We start from the raw sequence: 22,984 nt of genomic DNA, 5'->3' as shown, positions 1-22,984 counted from the left end.
CATAAAAACAATTATCTCACTAAAGTCTCTGAATGATTTCCTAGACCCCAAGTATTAAGACAATATGAAAGATTGTCTATAACTTAGAATTATTGACATATAATGTATGATATAAAATAGGACTCTGCAATTTCCTGTTTAAATAATGAATAATTGAAAATAGAGATTTATAAAATTTTAACTCAATGTGAGATACAAAATAAAGAAATAGAAAATGACATTGACAAAATAGAGCTTTAATTTTTTCCGGTATTCTATTGTTTCACCAGTGATATTGTTTTTATTTTATAGTTTTAATATTTACGGAATATTTTATCATATTTGGTCCATTATCTGTTGTCTTTCTCGTTTATGTGTACGCGATGACATCATCATCATACGTCAGGAAGTTCCGCCTTTTAGCACGTCAGGAGTTCTGTTAGCGGAGCGTTTATACTCAGTTTCATTTGGGATTTTAATAACAAAGATGGCTGCTCGGGTGAGTGTGTTTGAAGTCTATACCAGTAATTAAATACAAGTACATTACACATGGAAAATAGTAAATATTAAATGTGTATTTAAAGGACTGTAGACTTTTTGCCACGTAAAGTGAGTCTGGACAGCGTCAGCGTATGTGGCAAATTCACTTGTCATTCAAAACGTCGTAACCGGAAGACAAATTGAGTATCAATGACTGCTCCGACTGTTGCTAACTTGTAGTACTTTTAATACTGTTATTCGAGCTGTAAATTAATGTATGTAACAGCCAGGGTATTTTGGCCACCGAGTATCCGCAGTTGTACAATTATTGCCTTATTGACTTCGATGTAAGCAACTGCCCTACGACTGTAAACGACTTTCAAAAGCTAAATCATTGGTGGGTTTGAGGTGGAAAGAAGGAAGTGTAACTGCAGCATTACATGTGTAAAAAAGAAAGAAGAAGAATCAAATAAGCGGTATTTATGTTGAATGCTCAGTTGCTGTTTTCAAGTAGGTGTAGTAAACAAGTAGGTGTCAGCGTTTTACCATAAACGCTGCTTACAAATACACAATTGCCAGTTTATTAGGTACACCAAAATAAAATGTCAGTTCAGCTAATACACCAGTCCTTGCATAAATACTACCTTTTAAAGGGGTGTTTGTGTTGTAACTGACAAATATTTTCATAAATGATTAATCTACTGTTTTTTTCTTTTTTTTTCTTTAATTTTCCACACCACAAAGTGAAGTCTTAAAACTTGAGTGCTAGAGTTCTACATCTTAATTACAGATGTCTGTATCCTTCAGGTTTACAAGGTTACATTTATTATGTTGCTAATTAATATTTTTTGTAGTTAGAGACCAATACGATGTTGACCAGCTCTAAGTATTTGATATGGTTTAATCTAAATCTACATCAAGTTTTTGTTTTATGTACTACAGGCTTTTACTAGTCATCCTATGTAGTCACTTAGAATCAGTTTGACATGCCTGTTTGGAGATTGTTTGGTTTAACTGTAGGGGAGAAACAAACTAACTGTACTGCTACTGTATTAGCCTTTAGCTATGGTTTTCATCACAGTGGATGACAGGGTTGCTTGGAGGAGACAGTAGGTTGAGCAGTTGTCTCCCAACCGGAAGGTTGAAGGTTTGAATCTCACCTGCAGTCCACATGTCGAAGTGTCCTTGTGCAAGACACTGAACCCGTGATGGCGGCGCATACGCACGCAGCGGCTCCAAACATAATTTCGTTGTACGTGTCACAATATGTCAGTGAATAAAGCTTCTTCTTCTTCATCACAGCTATAGGGATGCTGATTCACTCAGCCAGTAGCTACAGTAATACTGTTATCAGACACCATTGCAACAGACCAGTGATGATGTGCTGCCATGTGTTGAGCAGCTCTCTGTTAGGCAATACATTATTTCACTTATGGGAGCTCTTGGAAGATGCATTTGAGTCAAGCAGAGGTTGAAGGGATGCAGCTTTCCTCTAAATATTAAGATGTTTAACCCTTAAGATTGTTTCCCTTGGTATTTTCCCTAGCTTTGTCAATGTCACAGGAACATATTTTCTGTATTGTTTTAGCTCCTCACTCCTCATTGTCTCTATGTTCTGAAATGCTCAGTCTAAATCTAGATGTATTGTGATCAAATTATAAACCTTGCACTGATATTCAGTCTGTAGTATTGGGTTTTGTTGGAAACATCTAAGAACTCCACTAGAATTTCAGATAGATTTATGTGGGTTTGAACAGTGTTTTGCTGCACAGCATCACTAACCTAATAAAGAGGGCAAAAATTAAGATCTTTTTTGCATGGATAAGATCTTGCTGAATCTGATCATGAGCTTAAAACTCCGAGAGCCTATTACAAAGGAATTATTTTAGTAATGTGACTAAAAAGGTAGACAAGAAGAATGTTAATAAGAAATACACTATATACAGGCACTTCAAACAATAGAATAAGATTTTACATACAGTATCATCAGACCTTGTGGGATATTTCCTGGTGGAACATATTACACAGCCATACTAAAGGTCCAGAGAAGCTTTATAAAAAAAAAGCTTGGAGGTTCGAATCACGGTGCCTGCAGTCCACATGTCGAAGTGTCCTTGGGCTAGACACTGAACCCCCAAGTTGCCCCCGATATTAGAGCTATCGGTGTGATTTGGCACCGCAAATGACTGCCTTGGTTCTGTACCAGAAACAATGACTGCCTTGATTCTGTACCAGAAACAAATTCCTTGTGTGTAACATACTTGGCCAAATAAAGATGATTATTCTTATCCTTATCCTTATCCTTTTATCAGTGTACAGAGATCTCTATAGCAACATGCATGTAATGGTGGTTTTGTGGGAGTGATGTCTCGAGTACTGACTTACCCAGACTGCCTTTCTGTATTGCTGTGCAGCTCTGTGGTGGTCCATGCTTTTTCACTGTAAACACTCTGAATTATCTTGTTTGCAGTAATTGCCTGTGTAGCCTAGTACTTCAGCAGCAGCACTAGCAGATGATGTAATGTACTGCATTTTTTTTTTTAACAATTGCTATTGTGTTGCATGAAAGTTGAAAGATAATAGCTTTTCAAGGACTCCTATTTAGCCTTGCATGGCTTCCTTGCCGCTGAGTTTTGAGTAGCATCTTTCATCATTCAAGTTGCAACGATTAGTCGATTCATAGACTAGTTAGTTGATCAACAGAAAATTAAATGGCAAATATCTTGATAAATGATTAATCAAAGCAAAAATGCTGAACATTCTCTGGTTGCAGCTTCTCATTGTGCTGTTTTCTTTAATCGCATATGAAGGTTTTAGACCCAGTAGATAAGATAATTACTTTGGCATATGAGAAATTATGAATTCCATTTTCCTCTCTTTTTGACATTTCATAGATTAAACAATTGTCAGTTAGAGCTCTAATTTATACTGTATACTGACTGTAGATAATACATCCTCAGTGGAGTTTTCTGTATTTTCTTAGATTATGCAAGTGGCGCGATGCCCGACGGACGAACTGTCGTTGACCAACTGTGCCATCATCAATGAAAAGGAGCAACAGTTTGATCAGTGAGTGGATTTCTTCTGATACGTGTAACTGTGCCGTTACAGTGAGTGTTTTATATCGAACACCTCAGTAACTTCATACAGAGATGGGTGACAAAGGAAAAACCAGCACCAAGAGTCTCAGTGAGGTGCTGGGCCACCACGTGCCACCAGAACTGCTTCAGTGCACCTTGGCACCGACTCCAAGTTTACCCAAACCACGCCAGCATCTGCATTCATTATGTTTCTCCACTCATTTATTCAAGTTTTTCCTTTAATTTGACACCTTTCTGTACATTTAGTAACTAAAACAGGATGAACAATAACAACTAGGGTGACACTTGTTCTTTCCTTTGTCTCTTATTTATGTATCTCAATGCAGACATGTGATTGTACGTGTTGTAACCCACAAGTATGTATTCACATTGAGGAGGCATCCCACTGTGAACCTCGGGACCATCGCCTTCAGTCTACCACAGGTAGGCTTCAGTATGCAATCTGATATTCCCCAAGTCAAGATGTTGGTCAAGTAAAGTTATGTGTCTTGTGTGGTTGTCTGTGGGCTCTTTGCATGGACCTCTTTAATTGTCTGAAACTCTGTTACTGCTTTTTCCTCTTCCTTCTTGCCTGTCTCTGCCTGCTCTTCTCTTGTCTGTAAACTTGGCAGCCACAGCGACACACAGGTACTACTGTAACCTCCTGAAAACGGTCTTATTTTGCCATAAGAACTGATTGAATAACATCTATTGATTGACTGACTCATATTTGACACGGCAGCTTTCATTGGTTACCATCTCAAAAACCCAGCATAAAAGTGCATAAAAGTATACAACTGAACCTGAAAACTGTTTTAAATCTAGATCTGAGTTATATATTTCAGTGTAAAATGTGTTGTGAAATAAGACCATGTTGCAGAGGAAGGTTGCACTGATGTCTTTGTGAAAGCACAGTGATGTTAAGTAGAAGTGTAGCTGCCCATCCCTGTTTTCACTGCATTAACGTGTCCTAATACAAAGGAAATGAGATGTAGATCTAAATCATTTTTGCTTTTTCTTGACAGAGAAAATGGGCAGGCCTATCGATTGGACAAGAGGTTGAAGGTAAGCTTCATTCTTATTGTACGGGACTAGTGATTTCCTAGAATTTGCTTGCTCTCAGCAAATCACGTAAAAAGACCAGGCAGGTGGTCCCTGACCATTTATTCAGTAATGAACTTTCACTATGGGCATCACCATTTTTATCTTTATATATTAATTATTGTTTCTGAATAAATTAAAAGTTTGCAAATATCTAACATTTAAAAAGGCCAAGGTAATTTTAAGGATTAAAACAGTGCTTATTCGGTCTAGTCACGACACAGCTATGGTCCTCAAGATGCCTTTTAATCCGAGTGGTGGTCTCTGGGTCACAGTCAGCTGAAAGCCCCTGTTGTGGGACATTCTGTGAGCCTTTGCTGACTATACTTGTCATTTATTGTTAGCAGTGCTTGACAGTCTTTCTCTCTTCACTGAATACGTTTGGAATCGCCACAGTATAGATTTAAGGACCTTCTGCCCTCAAACCTGAAGGCTTCATGCAGCTGACTGCCATGAAAGGCTGTAGTCTGTCTCTCTGACAGAACACATGCTGACGTCTGATGGTCATGTCCTGCAAACAGCTAATTATATCTGGGGCTTTTACTATTATTTGGTGGCATGGTGGACAGAGGGTACATAATTTGTCCATCAGCAAGAAAGCCAGCTTAACAATACAGGTGGGAAGGTGCCATTGCATGTCTCTCTGAGATGATGGCCAGAGTCCAGAGAAAGAGAGGATTCCCAGAATGATGAGCACCATTATACTGTCTGCATATCAGGAATGAAAAGGAGGAATGAAAATATAACCCTCTGAATGAAAATGTTACCTTTATCTTTCTTTATGTCATTTTGGGAAAAAACACCCAGCAAAGACAGGAGTCTTTATTATTTGATCTAAAGACTCTCAATGACCTGTCAGCGTGTGTCCTGTTTTTTCAAGCCTGTGATTGAAAACGTAAATATAAAAATGATTTTGTAAATTGATATAATGTTTTAGCAGTGTCTGGTAACTGGGATGTGAATAATGTCCTGGCAACAGTGGAAATATCAGCACAGTCTGGAAGCAAGCTGTGTACAGTGTATTCCATCTGCACAATGAGGCATTAGCGGCAGTTTGAAGACATGCAGACAATTTGATTAGTAAAACTGTACCACAGATCATATCCAAATCACAGACTGCCTGCTGTGGTGCAGATTGTATTTTCTAGATTAGAGCATCAAGAAACACTGTTCATTTGTAATGGCTCACTAACAAGGAGTTATTGATTTGGTGACCAGTCCAAATGTACTAATGAGCTTAGACCCTACTGTTTGGTTAGTGTCTAGTTGACCCTAATCAGACCTTACATGTCAGAGATACTGATGGATATGCTATTGAGCTCTGTGTGGTATTCAGTTATTATGACACATTAAAAATGTTAATTAAAAGGCAGCAGATTGTGTTTTTGTGAAGTAGGACTACAGCTGCTTAGGGTCAGTATCTTTTCATTAACCAGGTGAGGCCTCATTGAGACTGACATTTTTTCAAGGGTGACCTGACCAGGAGGGCAGCACAAGATTGATCAGTGAATTGTTACAACAGTAGAATAGAATATTTTATTAAAAATGCTAGTAGGTTATTGGAAAAAGTGAAATAGAGCGAGATCAAGGCTCTGCTCATGCCACACACGTTTGTGTACTGAAACTAATTCAAATTTAAAGCTGCTCAAAATAAAGCATCAAAGGGCTGAGTGCAATGTGAGAGCTGTTGTACATAGAGACATACGCACAGAAAACGAGGAAACACAGTGGGATTTGGACATTCTTTGGATAACAATTCCAACAGAAATGATCCAGGTCATTAACTGTAAACCTCACCATGTGTTATTCTTTCCTTTTTGTAGTAACCAACTATGTATTTGACAAGACCAGACAGTGCATAAGCACCATGATAGCGGAGATAGACTTCCTGCAGAAGAAGACTGTGGACAGCAGCCCTTATGACACGGAAATGATGGCCAGCAAGTTCCTCCAGCAATTCAATAACCAGGCCTTCAGCATTGGGCAGCAGGTGCTCAGGACCTCAAGTGTTTTAAAAGCAACCTCAGGCTTATAGCTATGGAGGTCTCTGTTCATAGTACATGTTAGGAGAAAATGTATGTGAAAACACAAACACTCAAAAGGAGTTTTAAGCTTAGTGAGATTTGTTGCACTTGCTTTGGGTAAATGTGTTTGTATGCTTGTTAATCTGTGATCAGATTTGATGGAGAAATTAAAATGTTTGTCTTCCTTATTTTATTTCTAGCTGGGGTTTAGTTTCGGTGACAGGCTGTTTAGCTTGCTAATAAAGGATACTGAGGCCATGGACCCCACCGTCTTAAAGACAGGACAGGCCTCTAGCATGAAACAGAAGGTAACTGGAGAATAATCTGTCACAGTGATGTTCACACCTTGTAGGCTTTTATATAGCATGAAAGTCATTAACTTTAATGATCACAGTTTAATTAAACCTTGTGTGAGTAGTTCAAGTGCAGTTTTGCAGTTGTTACTGGATTTTTCTTACACACTCTCTCTCTCTCACACACACACACACACACACACATATATATATAGAGAGCTCATCCATAAACCTGGTTGGTGAGTGTCAGCAGCACACACAGTTTTTAGAACACTTTGCTATTTTTCACATACTGGAAAAAAAACTATATCTCAAGTAATTATGAATTGTTAGAAAAATTTGGGGGGTCTAATCTCCCTTTAACAGTCAGTCACTAAAGCCGGTGTGATGACCGAGAGAAAGAAGAGTGTTTTTACATTACATAGTCTTTAGGACAATTCTCAATAACACCACAAGGAGGTGCACTTCACACATTTTGTTGGCAGTACAACCACGCCACTAGCTCGAGGGTTAAATGGAAAATATCCTGATGGTTTGACTAAAGCAATATTTTATTGGTAAAAACAATACAAATATTTTAAAATCTTGAACTCGACTAATTTTTGCGCAGGTGATATGCATCATATAAACTTCACTACTGGAATTTATTTGTGGAATCCTTACCCTTGCAGCATCCTCTAGTAATAATTAGAAGAGATGGATAAAGTGCACCACTGTATACCTAACGGTTGATGGGAAATGCTCTTTGGGAAACAGGTTTTCTGTTTTGTTTTTTTTTCCAGGGAAGGCCAAGACCCGAGAGTCTCGCCAGTCTATCATCAGTCCAGACTGGAACTTTGAGAAGATGGGCATCGGTGGCCTTGACAAGGAGTTTTCTGACATCTTCCGTAGAGCCTTCGCCTCCAGAGTCTTCCCTCTAGACCTAGTAGAACAGATGGGTGAGCACCTCGCTTTCTCCCTGTCTGTCCCAGCTTCACTTATTCATTTGTTTGTGCCTGGTCTTCCACTTGCTGCAAGTTAGATGATCATTTCATAAGATTGTGTGTTAGTTATGGAAAGTCTTGCTTATTTGTATGTCTGAAGGCTTCAGTTAAAGAAAGATTTCTACAGTCAGATATGCACATATCAAATGTGCAAAAACTAACCAGCTCTGGGGGCGAGTTTTTTTTTTTTTTTAAAGCCTTTCCCCAGCAGTGAGGGTCAACTCATCATCTACAGGTTCACCAAGTGGCTGCCTCTGGTGAAACTAGTGTCTCCGGAATTGCCTTACTGAAAATCTTGTAGGGCCACTCTCAAACTTTAAAGAGGCCCATCAACCAAACTAAGTATTTCAGAATCATTCCTTTCAAAATGTCCCTTTTATCAGACATGGCTGAAATAATCAGTGTGAGGACATTTACGTGGAGCCCCTCCTCAACATGCCAACAATGAGCAATGGGACTCTGTTGTCTCTCTCAGAGATGCTAATACATCTTCCAGTATTAAACAGATAATAACTGCCAAATATAATCACTGTTTTCAGTTATTATTCAGATTATGTTTAATCCTTACATCAACTTTATGGCAAACAAAACTTTGAATAATTCCTTTGAGAAATGTTTCATTGCCTGAATCAGCAAAACTCACAATCAACAATTCATAGGCAAGACAATGTTCTTCTGTGGCGTTGTGGCTAAAACCTCTGGCATCCCCTGACAGTGAACCCTGCACACACTCAACAGATCTTTGACAGCTGTCAGATTACAGTGATGATTCACTTTTCAAAGGACAGCAGTTCAGGAGTCTTTTTGTGACTCATACACAAAACCCTCTCCTCCCACACATGTACACACAATCATATCAGACCTAATCCTTGCTCCTAGACCTAGAAGTCTTGTGAAAACCTGCTGTATGGACGTGAGCTTGGCAAACAAGCACATTACTTAGATCTGGTGTGCAGTGCTCAGGGCCTGTGGCAGCGTCCAGCAGTGTGTGTGAGCGACCTTTAGCTGGGCGTTAGTGTGCAGGAGTCGGCATTTGGCTGCCGCCAGCTGGCGGCTGTAATGAGATGACATACCCTGATACAGGATCCAGGTAAAGGTGAAGGTGTAACTGGCAGGCATGGGGAGCATGGGGTGCAGGTGCTCACAGAGAGTTGTGCAAGTGTACATTACACATGTTGTGTGTGTGTGTGCTCAAGTAAAAGTTTAAAAATTTCATCTCCCCTTTGCTTTCAAAGAGGTGGAGCAGACAGACAGAAGCTTCAGTGCTTTCTCTGCCAGACCCCAACACACCCACATCACATCTCCCCACCTTCTTCCCTCCACCCCCACCTGTCATCCTGGCTGCTTTTCCTTCAACAGGCCCAAATGGCAGTTCAGATGGTTATCTGGGCCTCTCAATTAGTCTGGGCTAAATGTCATTAAGCAGGTGCAAGAGTCAGTTAAATGAGTCACACTGTAAACTGGGTTGGGTGGAGAGCCTGTAGCATTGACACTGGATGTTAATAGACACAGAATAACACAAAGAAGTCAGAAGCACTGTGATGAGAACAATTATAAGCCTGGTGTTATCTGTGCATTTATATACTCAATCTGTGTAAATTACTGTGCCTTGGTCTTCTTTACCACATGTTTCCATTTTGCAATAAGTCTGGACAGTGAAATGGTCTTATACTTGTATAGCGCTTTTCTATGCATTGCAGCACACTCAAAGCGCTTGGCCATTCACCCACTCAAACATTCACACACCAGTGACATCACCGGGAGCAACTGGGAGTTCAGTGACCCGCTCTACACTGTTCATTATCACCACAGACAACTGAACAATACTTGGAGCACACTGGTCTTCATCACACCGATTAACATAACACAGAAGGGCACACCTTTTATGAAGACACACAGCAGAATCCGGAGCCAAAGCCAGTTATTGATTTTTACAGAACTGCATTTTCACTAGAGGAAAATTTTGTCCCTGCAGTCACTGTTTCTCTTGCTCAGTGCACCAGATTACATTGTGTGATACTTATTTTCCTTAAATGTTGGCTCACACAAAAGGGGATAGCTACTGCAGAAATATGAGAGAAGAAGTCCTGCCTACAATTAATAAAGACTTGAGTTTTATAACTAGTAGAAACATGTCTCTGTATATATGTTTCTTGCTGTAAGAATGAACAGTTGGTTTGACATCAGCTTTTCTCTGGTTGCCTCTGTCTCCAGGCTGTAAGCATGTAAAGGGAATCCTGCTTTACGGCCCCCCAGGATGTGGTAAAACCCTGATGGCACGGCAGATAGGTAATATGCTCAAGGCCCGGGAGCCAAAAATCGTCAACGGCCCCGAGATTCTCAACAAGTACGTCGGAGAGTCTGAGGCCAACATTAGGAAGCTGTTTGCCGAGGCAGAGGACGAACAGAAGAGGGTGAGGGTTGGATGCATTAATGCACAAGTGTCTGTCCTTTTTATAAGCCAGAAGGTCACTCTTGTATTATGATATATTAAAGACTGCTTTCATGATGCAAGAACTTGTAGTAGTTGTAGAGTTTATAGCGCAGTCAAAATACCACAGCGGAGCAACAGTGAAAACTCCACATGCAGCACGTTTTGAAAAACGAACCTGTTTTATTCCAACTTTTAGACACGTTACCAGTCATGCTACATCTTTGCTAAACTAAAAAAAGGCACCAGCTTTGTTCAGAGTCTGTTCTCAATGGGGGTATTCTCCCATTATCCCCATGAAATACAGATAAGCATTCTGTCTGTCTAAATAGACAAAAGCTAATTTCTGTAGGAGTGGAGAGATCTGCCCTTTAGTCAGACATAGCCTTAATAACTGGTACCATTCTGGTGTGTTTCTCTGTGTGTGTGTGTGTGTGTGTGTGTGTGGTTGGTGATGGCTGATTTGGACAGTGAGACACTAGCGTCAGCCTCACTCTTCACCACCTAATGATGGCCTGGGTTGTGTGACCTCCTATTATACCTCCTTATACACACACACACACACACACACACACACACACACTGTCCAGTGTGTGTTATAAGGACAGCTCCACACCTGCTTTAAATGCTGTCTGAGACTGGCAGGTCTGTAGATGGAGGGATAACCCCCCACCCTGCTGCTCTCTCACTTTTTCCATCTGTCTCTGTTAAGGGTCAAGACTGAAAGAAAACCACTGGCACTGTCTTTGTCTTTTCATTTCTCAGAAAGAATGATATTGACCAGAACAATAATTTGATTTTGTGTCAAATTGAATTTTTTTAAATCTTGACAAAGTGTCATAATCCAGTGCTACTGCTTTTAATAGTTAACTTCACAAATAATGTCAGAATTCTTTATTTCATTTTTCATTAACCTTTCTTTCTTTCTGTCTTTCATTTTCCTGCTCCTCTTTCTGTCTGACAGCTCGGTGCCAACAGTGGTCTTCACATGATCATATTTGATGAGATTGATGCTCTCTGTAAGCAGCGTGGCAGCATGGCAGGCAGCACAGGAGTCCACGACACCGTGGTCAACCAGTTGCTGTCTAAAATAGATGGAGTGGAGCAACTTAATAACATTCTGGTCATAGGTGCAAACATACACACCTGAATTTACTTTTTCCTCATGTTTACCCAAAGTAATAACTCTTAAAAGATGTTTGACTCCAGTATCATCCCTAAACATCTGCACTGTATCTCATGTCTCTCATTCATCCTGTGTTTGCTCTCCTTCCCACTATCTGTCCATCTGTTTCTCCCTCAGGTATGACCAACAGGCCTGACCTGATAGATGAGGCCTTGCTGAGGCCTGGAAGACTCGAGGTGAAGATGGAAATAGGTAAGAAGTCAAGGACCCCACAGATAAGGTTTCACCCAGGTGTTAACTCCACATGGTTTATCTCGTTTTATCCCAGGATAAGCCCTGAATCAGAGTGAAGATACTCTTGCTTTAGCAGTAGGCCAAAAATTATTTGAGTATTTTAATAATACAAACGTTCAGCTGTTCTTTTCCTTTAATTTAGGGGAGGGAGAAAAAATAAATCCAGACATGTTTTCATATTCTTAATCATTGCACTTCAGCCACTTAAGACCAGCTACTTAGTGGCCACTTGGCTGCTTCACACCCTTAACACGGGACTTTTCTTTCTTCACGGTAGACTAGTACAGACACACAACACCTTAAATGGACAAGAAAACTTTCCTGAAATAAATTAAAGTTTTAACACATGGAAATTATTTTTGCTGAAGTTTGAAATTTCCCTTTCTTTTGTTAGGCTTACCGGATGAGAAGGGTCGCGTTCAGATCCTCAACATCCACACAACAAAAATGCGTCAGAATAAACTGCTGGCGGAGGATGTAGACATAGGAGAGCTGGCCACGGAGACCAAAAACTACAGTGGTGCTGAGCTGGAGGGTCTGGTCAGGGCTGCACAGTCCAATGCTATGAACAGACATATTAAGGTCAGAGCACTCACCGTTATACTCTGTATGCTCAGTACTTTTTGTGACTGGAGGAATGAAGGGTGAGGAGGAATTCTATGAATCAGGTCTTTCGTTCATTGCTTTATCTGTCTGTTTTTTCTGATCGGCCTTCATCTTCAGGTGGCTTGTTTTGTTTTATCATAGTATCAAACAGGAACAAGCAGCAAATCTTCACATTCGAGAGACTAAAGCAGTGAATGTGCTGCATTTCATAGATGATAGTTGTTTCATTTTGATAAATAACAAACAATTTGGCAGTTACTAAAATTATTTTCATTAATTTTCTCTTGATCGACCAATTGATGAATTGACTCATTGTTTCAACACTACTTTGCTCAAATTACATTAATCCACTGCTGTTCTGAGTCAAATGAGAAAAGAAATCTTGAGATTCAAACTAAAATTAGTCATATATTTCATCTTGTATTAACAGTTGACACTATTAGTAGTAGTAGTGTGTTTAGTATTTCTTTAAAAGCACTGACAAGACCATTGTCCTGTGCTGGATTTTACGTATAGGCCACACTCCTGGTGTCCTGGTGAACATGGTATATTACAGTGTACTGTACAGTGTTGGTTTAAGTAGCCATCCAGGTGAGAAACATCTGTGTGCAGAACCCAGGTGTGTGGTTGTGTGTACCCTTAAGTGTTTTATCAGGTGCATAGGTTCAAATCAACACAACTCAGTGGGACACACAGATAAGTTCTCATCTGTTAAGTGTTCTGCCTCGTCAGACACACACTGAGTAGCAGATATTGGAGGGTGATGATAAATGATGGACAAGGGCCTTCTTCCCTCCCTCCTCTGTCTGACCTTTCTGCTTTGAGGCAGCACGTTGTTCTGTCACAAATCTAAATGTGCAATACTTCATGTAATGGATTTAACCAGCAAGGGCATGGAGTTCATCCATTAATGAAAGCGTCCAGTTGTTTGCTCTCTCTCAACTTGTACTGTGTTTGGTGTTTTACAGGCCAGCAGCACAGTGGAGGTCAACATCGAGACGGCAGAGATGCTGCAGGTCAGCAGACATGACTTCATGGCTTCACTGAATAATGACATCAAACCTGTAAGTTGCTCTACATCACTCTGTTTTTATCATCTTCTAATTCTGTGTCAAATAGATTTTGTTAAAACAAGCACAATACTTAATAATCCTCTCCCACGTGTCCATTTGGTTTTATTATTGCATATCTGTGTTGTTTTAATTATGCAAACTAAACAATTTAAACAGGACCTCATTCAATAAAGATACTAAGTATTTCAGAGATTAAAGAGATTAAAAATGTCTGTCTCCTACTTCAATATAAACCATGGTTATATATCCAAATACATAAATATTTTGTAATGTATTTATGTTGAATGCATTTAATGATGTTTAACATCTCCATTTCTTGGAGGACATACTAACCTGGCTTTCTGTTTTCCTCTCTCTTCCTCTTTCCTCTCCAGGCGTACGGTTCCAACCAGGAGGACTATGCCAGCTATATTATGAACGGCATCATCCGGTGGGGGAACCCAGTGTCAGCGGCCTTGCAGGATGGAGAGCTGCTGGTGCAGCAGACGAAAAACAGTGATCGCACACCGCTGGTCTCTGTGTTGCTGGAGGGTAAGACACACACTAACCTCATGCAACTCAACAGCTAACATCGTAAGTAGTGCATTCTACAGTTAAACACCCAATAAACCCATAGACCCTAACATAGCAACTGCAGCCTGTGTGAAAGTTGTCAGTTGTGATTATCTAAACTCTGACAGTCTGGGAAAATGATTTGCATTATTGCAAATAATTGATTTGTGATTATTTTTTAATCTCAGGACCACCCAACAGTGGGAAGACGGCATTGGCAGCTAAGATCTCTGAAGACTCCCAGTTCCCGTTTATCCAGATCTGTTCCCCCGACAAGATGATTGGATACTCTGAAATTGCCAAATGTCAAGCCATCAAAAAGGTAACGCAAGCAAATACAGTGGAGATGTGAGACTGGGTCAAGCTGCTGAGTGTTTACTCTTTGTCTGGGTGAGGGTAAAGTGGAAAAGGCAGCTTTAATAGTATGTAGTTGTAAGGTACTGTAGCTTAGGCTGAGACAATGGGGCCCATGATGGCACAGCCTGACACCCACGATGTAGCCCAGTGATTGGTCAGAACATTAGCTAACCTGAATACTGTGCTTCCATAAGAATGGTCAGCCAACTTTCTGCACATTTAACTGGTATCAATAACTGTTTGATCCAGACCAGTTTGCATCTTGTTTTTCTCTGATAGATATTTGAAGACGCCTACAAGTCCCAGCTGAGCTGTGTTGTAGTTGATGACATTGAACGTTTATTGGGTAAGTTCCCCATCAAAAAGCAGTGTTTGGTATTCAGCTGTTGATGCGTTGAATTAATTTTGTATTTGAAGTTGGAATTCAAAAGTAGTGAATCAGTGTTAACATGAAAATTGCTGATTTAAAAATTATCTCTCTCAACAGACTATGTGCCAATTGGCCCTCGTTTCTCCAACCTGGTGTTACAAGCTTTGCTTGTGTTACTGAAGAAACCTCCTCCAAAGGTGATGAACACAAAACGTCCTCAGTGTGGCGTTGCTAGTCCTTATGTGGCAGAAAGAGGGCAGCAGATCTTACACATGCCAGTGTCTTGTGAGGAGTTGTTGGAAGTCTTTGGCATGCGTGAGCAACTGCATGTGGGTGTATGGTTATTAGCCAGTGTTGTGGTCCTGGCCTGTTGTGCTCATAGTGAATGGTGGTGGTAGAGACCCATTTCTCATAGTTTGTGTGTGTCTGTTGTTGATGGGTTTGTGAATGAGAGTATAGCCCACTATATGGCTGCATGTGCATAAGAAGTGGTGCGGGGCCTGGTGTTGAATGCCTGGCTGCAGTGCTCCTCTGGGGTTGTAAAGCGCTGGGCCCAGCAGGGTGCCTGGGGCCGGGGGAGGCCAGGGGGACACGGAGGAGAATGGGCTCTGTGAGAGAGCCAGGACCTGGCAGCACCGCCGCCTGTGTGGCACCTCATCTGCATGCAGCATCACAACCCCCCACGCCATAGGGGGGCAGCCATAATCCCCCGTCTACTTGCCACTCTTCTGCCTCTCCTCCTTCGTCTTCTTCTCCTGGGCCTTCTCCAGCTCATCGGCTTAGTGGAGCTACAATTCCTTTCTTCTCTCCTTTCTCCTCTGCTCATGTTAGTCTTCTGTTCTTGTCTCTTCTGTTGTTATCTACTGTGCTTCTCTCTCCTCATTCCCTCCCTTTTGTCTCTCCTCTTCCCTTCTTTCCCCTCTGATCTGGTTCATTGTTCAAATTAGACAAATAAATACAGAGAATCCACAGTCATACCCAAAGCTCACATTTACATCCATAATGCATTACACAGACAGCACTCTCACCTTTGCAATAACTGTGTAATGGTAACACTTAAGAGAGGAAACCTTAAGATGAAGTGGTGCAAACCGGTTAAAAATAGCTGCACCCCATGATAAAAGTTACACCACTGAGCTATGGAAGAAGTGACACATGACTTTAATGAACTCTTCTCACCTGCCAAACTATCTTTTTAATTTGGTATTAGAACCAAAACACAAGGTTTAGTTCAGTTCATGGTTTTTAAATGCACAAAGGTTTGATTATGGCCTTTTGACACATCATTTCCCAGCTGGTGATGGAGAAGTTAGCTGAATTACCAAGGTTTTGTTCTGGTTAATGTGAGAACGAATGTTATATTCAGAATCTGTAACAGGTTTCTGGTGTCATGATTGGAGTCGTGCCCCTCTATCGCTGTTGTTCTCTCATGTCACTGTCTGTTGTTCATAAACAGATAAGTAAAAAGTTTACATCATACGATGATCTGAACTTTTCATTGACTGGATTCATGACTGGGGGACATTAATCTTTGTTTGCATTGTACTGTTACATGTGGGATGGAAACATATTTTTGGTTTCTTATACTGTAACTCTTGTGGGCTGGGTCATTGCAAGTCCATAACATAATAAATAACATAGCTATGCTAATATAAACTCCAGCTTACACTGCCCCTAAAGACGGTAAAGAATTTTCATTTTGATTACTTCTTATATCTGCATTTCTTCCAGGGCCGTAAGCTGCTGATCATCGGCACCACTAGTCGTAAAGACGTCCTCCAGGAAATGGAGATGCTAAACGCGTTCAGCACCATCATCCACATTCCCAACATCTCAAGTGAAAAGGAGCTGCTTGAGGCCCTGGAGGTAACTTGCACCAAAGCAAATGCATGCACTAAACATGCATGTGCTGAATTCACGCAGTCAAACCAGTCGCTGTTTTCAAGATTGATGTTTACTTTGTCAGAGAAGTTGTTAGACATTCTATTATACTGTGACAGCATTTTTTAATTTAAAGAAAATGTGAACCTGTTTAAATCCCATGCTCATGGTTCTTCTTTCTCTGCTCCCCACAGCAGTTGGGCAGTTTCCAGAAAGAGCGGGACACCATAGCTAAAGCTTTGAGGGGGAAAATGCTGCAGATTGGCATAAAAAAGTTGCTCATGCTGATTGAAATGGCTGCACAGGTGAGAAAGTGAGAGTTTCTTTGCTTTTACATTTTTAATCGTGTTAGCAGAATGGCTGTGGTGATGGGCAATGTGGATATCCTGGCCTGTCGATCGGTCAGCCATTTTCTTCAAGACTAAAATGTCTCACCTGTAGACAAATTACAGGAAAAACCTGAGTGGAAGAACAGATGCTGGCATGGTTTGGGTCCTCTTGTCCCCTTAGTCCTATGATGAAACATTGACTCCCTGATGGGAGTGGTCTCCTCCAGGATGGCAGTGCCTCCATCCACAGGACACAAGGGGCCACTGACTGGTCTGATGAGGATGAAAATGATGTGAATCAGATGCTGTGGTCTTCACAGTCACCAGATCTCAACCCAGCTGAACACCTATGGGAGATTTTAGAGCGTCATGTTACAGTGTCAACACCACCATGATTAGTCGTCATGTCCCCCTGAGGACGAACTGTAGTCACTTTACTGACTTTGGTTTATGACCAAATACATGCAAAATTAATGACAACCTCATTATCCTCAGCTTTTACTTGTGTTTTGTGCTAATCAGCACCTGTTAGCATGCTAACATGCTAAACAATGATGGTGTACATGGTAAACATTATACTTGCTAAACATCAGCATGGCAAGGTTGTTATTGTGGGCAGGTTAGCACACTGACACCCTAACAGAGCTGCTGGCATGGCTGCTGACCCTTAGTCTTATTCCACTCTTCAAAAATTTAAAGAAATCTTCTTTTTGCTCCCTGTCTTCCTGTGATAAATGTAACTCAACTCCCCGTGTGATGGTGCTGTTAAATGACAGAACGCTCAAGTAGACTTGGCTTTATGTAAATTAAGCGCAAAGCAGTCTTGTGTTTTCAGTAACTGACTCGTCCCATTTTTATTCAAAACACACATTTCAAACTGGCCCGGCTTGAGAACTGTTGTTTTTCCTAATAGCATGGTCTGAGCTCGAGCAGCCTGTCCCCCCTCTTCCTCAACATCTGGCTGGCATTCTCAGCAGTCACAAAAACTGTCATCTATTATCTGGAATGAAAAACAGTGTGGCTTTGCTGATGATTTGTTGAGGAGAAAGATCCGGTACATTTGTAGTTCACAAACCATTCTCCAAAACGCCCAAGATCTGGAACATTCATAGTTATGAAACCATGTACTGTGTAGCTTTTCAGGTCACATTCACATATTCTGAACCAGAGGGAAGCTACTCATAAGAACAGTCATACACACTTGATGGTTTTGTTGTATGTAAAATTTCAAACGGTCATCTCGGAGGCTAGTAGATGGGGCAGGTTAAAAAAACACAGTCATGTTTAAAATGCATGCCTGTGTTTTTCCATCTGTGGAAACTCGTAGCAGAATCTTGGCTTCCTTTCAACACACCAGTTGCCTGTACATAGAAAAGTAGCCCACTCACCTTTTAAAGTTACCTTCAGGGCTTTTGTGGTTTGGCCTAGAATTATGTTATTGGCCCAGTTGAGATTTTTGTGTGTTTTCTGTTTGCCCCGTGCTTCAATTAAATTAAACTATTGAGACAATCACTTTGATTGGTTCTGTAAGAAATGGAGATAATCACACATCACTGTCCCAGAAACAGCACTGGGCTAAAGGAGACTTTAATTTCATTCTTTCCATCAGGAAATAATTCCTTTCTCTTGAAAACAGTCATGGTTGTTGCCCCATTTGTTTAGCTTTTCCAACACTATGGAGTTTATTGAAAACATTATTCTACATTAATCACCTATAGCATAAATGCGGCTATAGTTCTGCTAGTCCTCATCTCTTCAAAAACAAGTGCAGTGCAAAAGAAGAGTGAAATACTTCTGTGCCAGTGTAGAAACACGTGGCACCGTAACCGCAGCACTAATTCTGAAGACCTTATCCCTAATTCTCGACACAAACCAGATGTCTTGTGCCTTTGTCACATTTCCTCAGAGGAGACGGAGGGTTGACTTTCTGTGACCTGAAGCAAACAGGTCTTCACTAGTCCACACAGATATAAGCAGGAAATGACATCTCACCTGACAATGCCACTAGTCCGGTTTGGAGTTGTCCACCAGTTTTACATGACATCTTGTGTCATGGTGATTCCACTGAAAAGAAGTGAGTTCGCTGCACAAATGTATAGTTTTACATGTGCTGACACTACATAATGGGAAGTGTAGAAGCCAGTGAGTTTGGCACTTGACCCATATCAGCCATGATGTTTCTGTCTGTGCAGCATCGATTATGTTTTAAAACGGTTTCTTGCAGAATTCCCCAACATCATGAATGTGCAACATTACATTACTGTAACTTGTCGGATGTGAACTGGGATTGAAAGACATTTTTCAGGTAGAGCTTGACTTAGGCCTGATTGCCACGGTAGATTCTAACTGTTCCATTTACTGTACTTTATGATCAACCACCCCACAGGGGCTAGTCCAGTGGTGGGCAAACTTTTTGACTCGGGCCACAATGGGTTCTAAAATTTGACAGAGGGGTCGGGCCAGGAACAGAAGGATGGAGTGTTTGTGTGAACTAATATAAAAGCCATTACATAAAAGGCTTTGCCCTTTAACAGGTAGCAAAGCATGAATATGCAAGGCTTATTGTACAAATTATTCTCCAAATGCATTTTTTCATAACACAGTAGAGAAATAAACCTTCAATTTCAGTGGGAATAGTGTTGTTTGATGCACTGGCTAAAAAGGGAGACAAAGTCTGGAGTTAGTTTTGTTGTGGCTCTTTTCAGGATAGATCTGAGGTGCTGGTTAGTTAACATGGATCTGTGACTGGCTTTGTTGATGTTCATGGCGCTAAACGTCTGCTCACACACATAGGTCGAGCCAAACAACGCCAGCATCTTCAACACTCGTTGAAACACTTTGCCCAAACTTAACCAGCGGACACGAGAATGGTAAAGTAAGTCCTGGTGATCCGCATCGGTTTCCTCCAGGAACGTAATGAACTGACGGTGCTGAAGTCTCCTTGCTCGTATACAGTTAACAAGTTTTACAACTGGATTCACGACATGATTAAGATGCAATACAGACTTACACAGAGATTTCCTGATGAATGATGCAGTGATCTACCATCTACTGGGGGAAACGCGGGCATTGCAGGGAAAAGGCAAAACGAATGAGGTTTAATGATAACATAATTTAATAATATAATTTGGACAAGTTTGGTGGGCCAGATTAACTGACTGCAGGCGCTGTATGTGGCCCATGCCTGTGTTAGTCCATCTAAAACATAAGCTCCATGGTTACAAATAATGCTTGTTTACTTGCAGCAAGCAGCAGCAGAACCTGACCTAAATCTGACTGCAGGCTGGTGTTAATTTCTCCTCTTGACTTTGTGTCTGTGATGTGTCGATGATGTGTACAGCCTGGTTGTTGAGACTGGATGCTGTGTAATTTCTGTGGTATGCACTAATGCAGCCATGTTCTGCACCCTGTAGCCCCTCACACCCTGTCCCGAGCCTGAGGAAGTATGAACCCGTGTTTGCCGAGACATGCTGCAAACAGCTACACACGTACACATACAGAGTTAATCTTCACTTTTCTCTTTATCTTTTCTCATCTCATTCCAACGTTGCTGACTGCTCTCATCGCTTCACTCTGGTAGCTACAGGCAGTTCCAGATATACTATAAGTTATTGTATAGGTTGCCGGTAATTTAACTTCCTCTGCCCTCCCCTTCTCTGGAGTCCTATTTGTACAAACTGAACCTTGAACTGCAGGACCTGCCGGTACATCATATTGCTCTGATGTGTTGCTTCTAAATTTTAAATGAAATCGGTGCTTGTTCAACAAGGAAATAAGATTTATTTGTAAATGTACTGTTATTTGACTGTGTGCATGTATTCACTCAGAAGTAATGTGTTTGTGTTTTAGATGGATTCTGGCCACAGAGTAAGCAAGTTCCTGAGTCTACTAGAGGATGAAGGAACGTGAGTATTCTTTTCCTGTTCTTAATCATGACTCCTTAGAGCAAAACAGCATCGCCAGTCACTGATCTGTCACTTGTGCAGAAAAGAAAACCAAGTCAGAAGCACAAAGAGTTTACATGTGGATTATTGTATTAAGTGTGATTAATTCTAAACATTTTCCCTTTTCCTGCAGACTGGGTTCTAATAAGTTTGTAATCTAGTCTCAGTGGAGCCACACAGTGAGGAAGAGGTAAGGCCTGCATCAGGTCATGTTTTCTACTCAGCATTTCCTGTGAGTTCAGTTTGTAATTTATAGCCTCAAAATACTATTTCTTGCACCAAACAAAGAGTACAAACACTTCCGTTGTGGAGATACTGTAGGATATAACTGTATTGATGTCCACAGTGACTTTTTATCTTCTTCAGTCATATGATGGCACAGTAATTGCATAAAACATTAACTATATGCACACTCCCTGTTGGTGTCAGATGGGAATTTCACAAAAGAAGACCGGTACATTTGTCTTGTAACTGTGAAATTCTTGTTCTGAATATCAGGTGTTCTGCTCTGAACCTGTAAAACATTTAATCATTGTGACTATGATTCATTCTCGCATGTTGGTATGGGCCAAAAAGGGCAAAGTTTGAGCAGATATTTCTCTTTTTAAAATTCTGTGGCTGCCTTGCTAATGCGTAGGAAGACAGGCTGCCCAGGGTGATGAACAACAACTTTTCAGCTTTCAGCTACAGTGAGAGCTTTGCTTCTCATCACAGCCTCAGAGAGTTATGATATAGTTAGTGCACAGCTTGCCTAAAAATAGGTCAAATAGACAGGTGCTCTCTTGTGGCAGCATGTCTCCTTTGCCTGCCTGTCTCTTCTCACTTATATTTGTCTCTCTTCAGTCAGTTGCCGAGGAACAGAAGCCTGAAAGAGGCTGGCAGGAGGAAGCAAATGAGAGATAGTTTCCATCTCTCTCTCTGCATCCTTCCTTTCCTCCCCGAAGCTCTGAGCACTTCTGCACTGCAGCTTTCTGCAGCAGAGCCAGCCAGGCAGCATCCTCCTCTTCAGCACTGTGTGAACATGTCACATAAGAGGAATGAGTGGTGTTTGTGGTATCTGTATATTACGTTTCTGAAGACTAGTGCTGTGATGTCTATGCGATGTCCCCAGCACTCCAATGGGACTTACCATATAAAAGAGACAAAGAAAAAAAACAACATTTCTATGCCAAGTAGACATGCATGCACAAACACTAACTGTTTATATAGGCCTTATTTGTATGCACAGATTTGTAATCTGATCATTCCAGGACAAGGGTGGCTCCATGATTAAAGATTTCACTTTGTTCGAAGAAAATCTGCCAGCTATCTTCATTATCAAGTGTTCCTCATAATTATGACATGTTGAAGTCATAAGAAAGTGTCTGGGAATTGTAACCTAGCATAGTTATGAGAAGTGCATCATCTTATAATGAGATGAACATACTCAGATATTTGAGGTTAACCTCCACAGCATCTGTGTTGACCAATGATTCTACAACTCGGCAAGAAATCGCTGTCAGTCATTTAGCAAGTAGCTACTGCAACATGTCTCTGTACACTGAGAAAAATGAATCCATCTTCGAGTTATTAATCAAAAGTAGCAAATATGTTGTTTCAGGATGATTGTGATGTGATTGTATCACTGTGTAATGCAAATTAAATTATCAGTAATATTTCATATTCTTGTTTACTTTATGCCAGGCATGTTTATGTTAAGGGCTGTTCTCTAGTTTTCTTATTGATCACCTCAATGGGGCTGATTTACAGACCGTACTTTGACAACACAGGGTAGAGAAGCTGGAATAGCAAGGGGAGGACTGTAGGCAGCAGAGGGTCATGGGGGTGGGGGGTGAAGCTAACGGACACCACGTCCTGCCCCATTGTCACTTGGTTTATCAGACTGTGGAGAATCTTTGTTCATGCACTTCTAAAGGTTCTAGATATCAGACTTTTTATTATGCACTGAGCATTTAGTCTATTTTAGCAGTGTGCACCTCTTCCTGAGAAGCAAAAAGCAGGAGACAGTTTTGTTCTTCAAATATATAATCTTAGTTCAGTCATACAGATATATACATTGTATAATAAATAATATTTATAAA

The 22,984-nt window shown here is 40.9% G+C and overlaps 1 protein-coding gene across 1 annotated transcript; it reads left to right on the top strand.

The window, feature by feature from the left end:
• Nucleotides 1-368: 368 nt before the first annotated feature.
• On the top strand, nucleotides 369-22,200 carry nsfa (N-ethylmaleimide-sensitive factor a). Its single transcript, XM_020604818.1, has 22 exons — nucleotides 369-478; nucleotides 3,443-3,528; nucleotides 3,887-3,983; nucleotides 4,565-4,604; nucleotides 6,464-6,630; nucleotides 6,865-6,974; nucleotides 7,126-7,196; nucleotides 7,740-7,895; nucleotides 10,155-10,354; nucleotides 11,336-11,501; nucleotides 11,675-11,749; nucleotides 12,186-12,373; nucleotides 13,366-13,461; nucleotides 13,845-14,001; nucleotides 14,211-14,344; nucleotides 14,659-14,725; nucleotides 14,867-14,946; nucleotides 16,481-16,615; nucleotides 16,825-16,935; nucleotides 20,809-20,864; nucleotides 21,037-21,093; nucleotides 21,747-22,200. The coding sequence occupies exons 1-21, from the start codon at nucleotides 467-469 to the stop codon at nucleotides 21,062-21,064; spliced, it is 2,232 nt and encodes a 743-aa protein (XP_020460474.1). The 5' UTR covers nucleotides 369-466; the 3' UTR covers nucleotides 21,065-21,093; nucleotides 21,747-22,200.
• The last annotated feature ends 784 nt before the right edge of the window (nucleotides 22,201-22,984 follow it).

The sequence above is a fragment of the Monopterus albus genome, unplaced genomic scaffold, assembly GCF_001952655.1.
Source record: "Monopterus albus unplaced genomic scaffold, M_albus_1.0 scaffold67.1, whole genome shotgun sequence".
Taxonomy (NCBI): Eukaryota; Metazoa; Chordata; class Actinopteri; order Synbranchiformes; family Synbranchidae; genus Monopterus; species Monopterus albus.
This window is presented reverse-complemented; position numbering and strand designations above follow the sequence as displayed.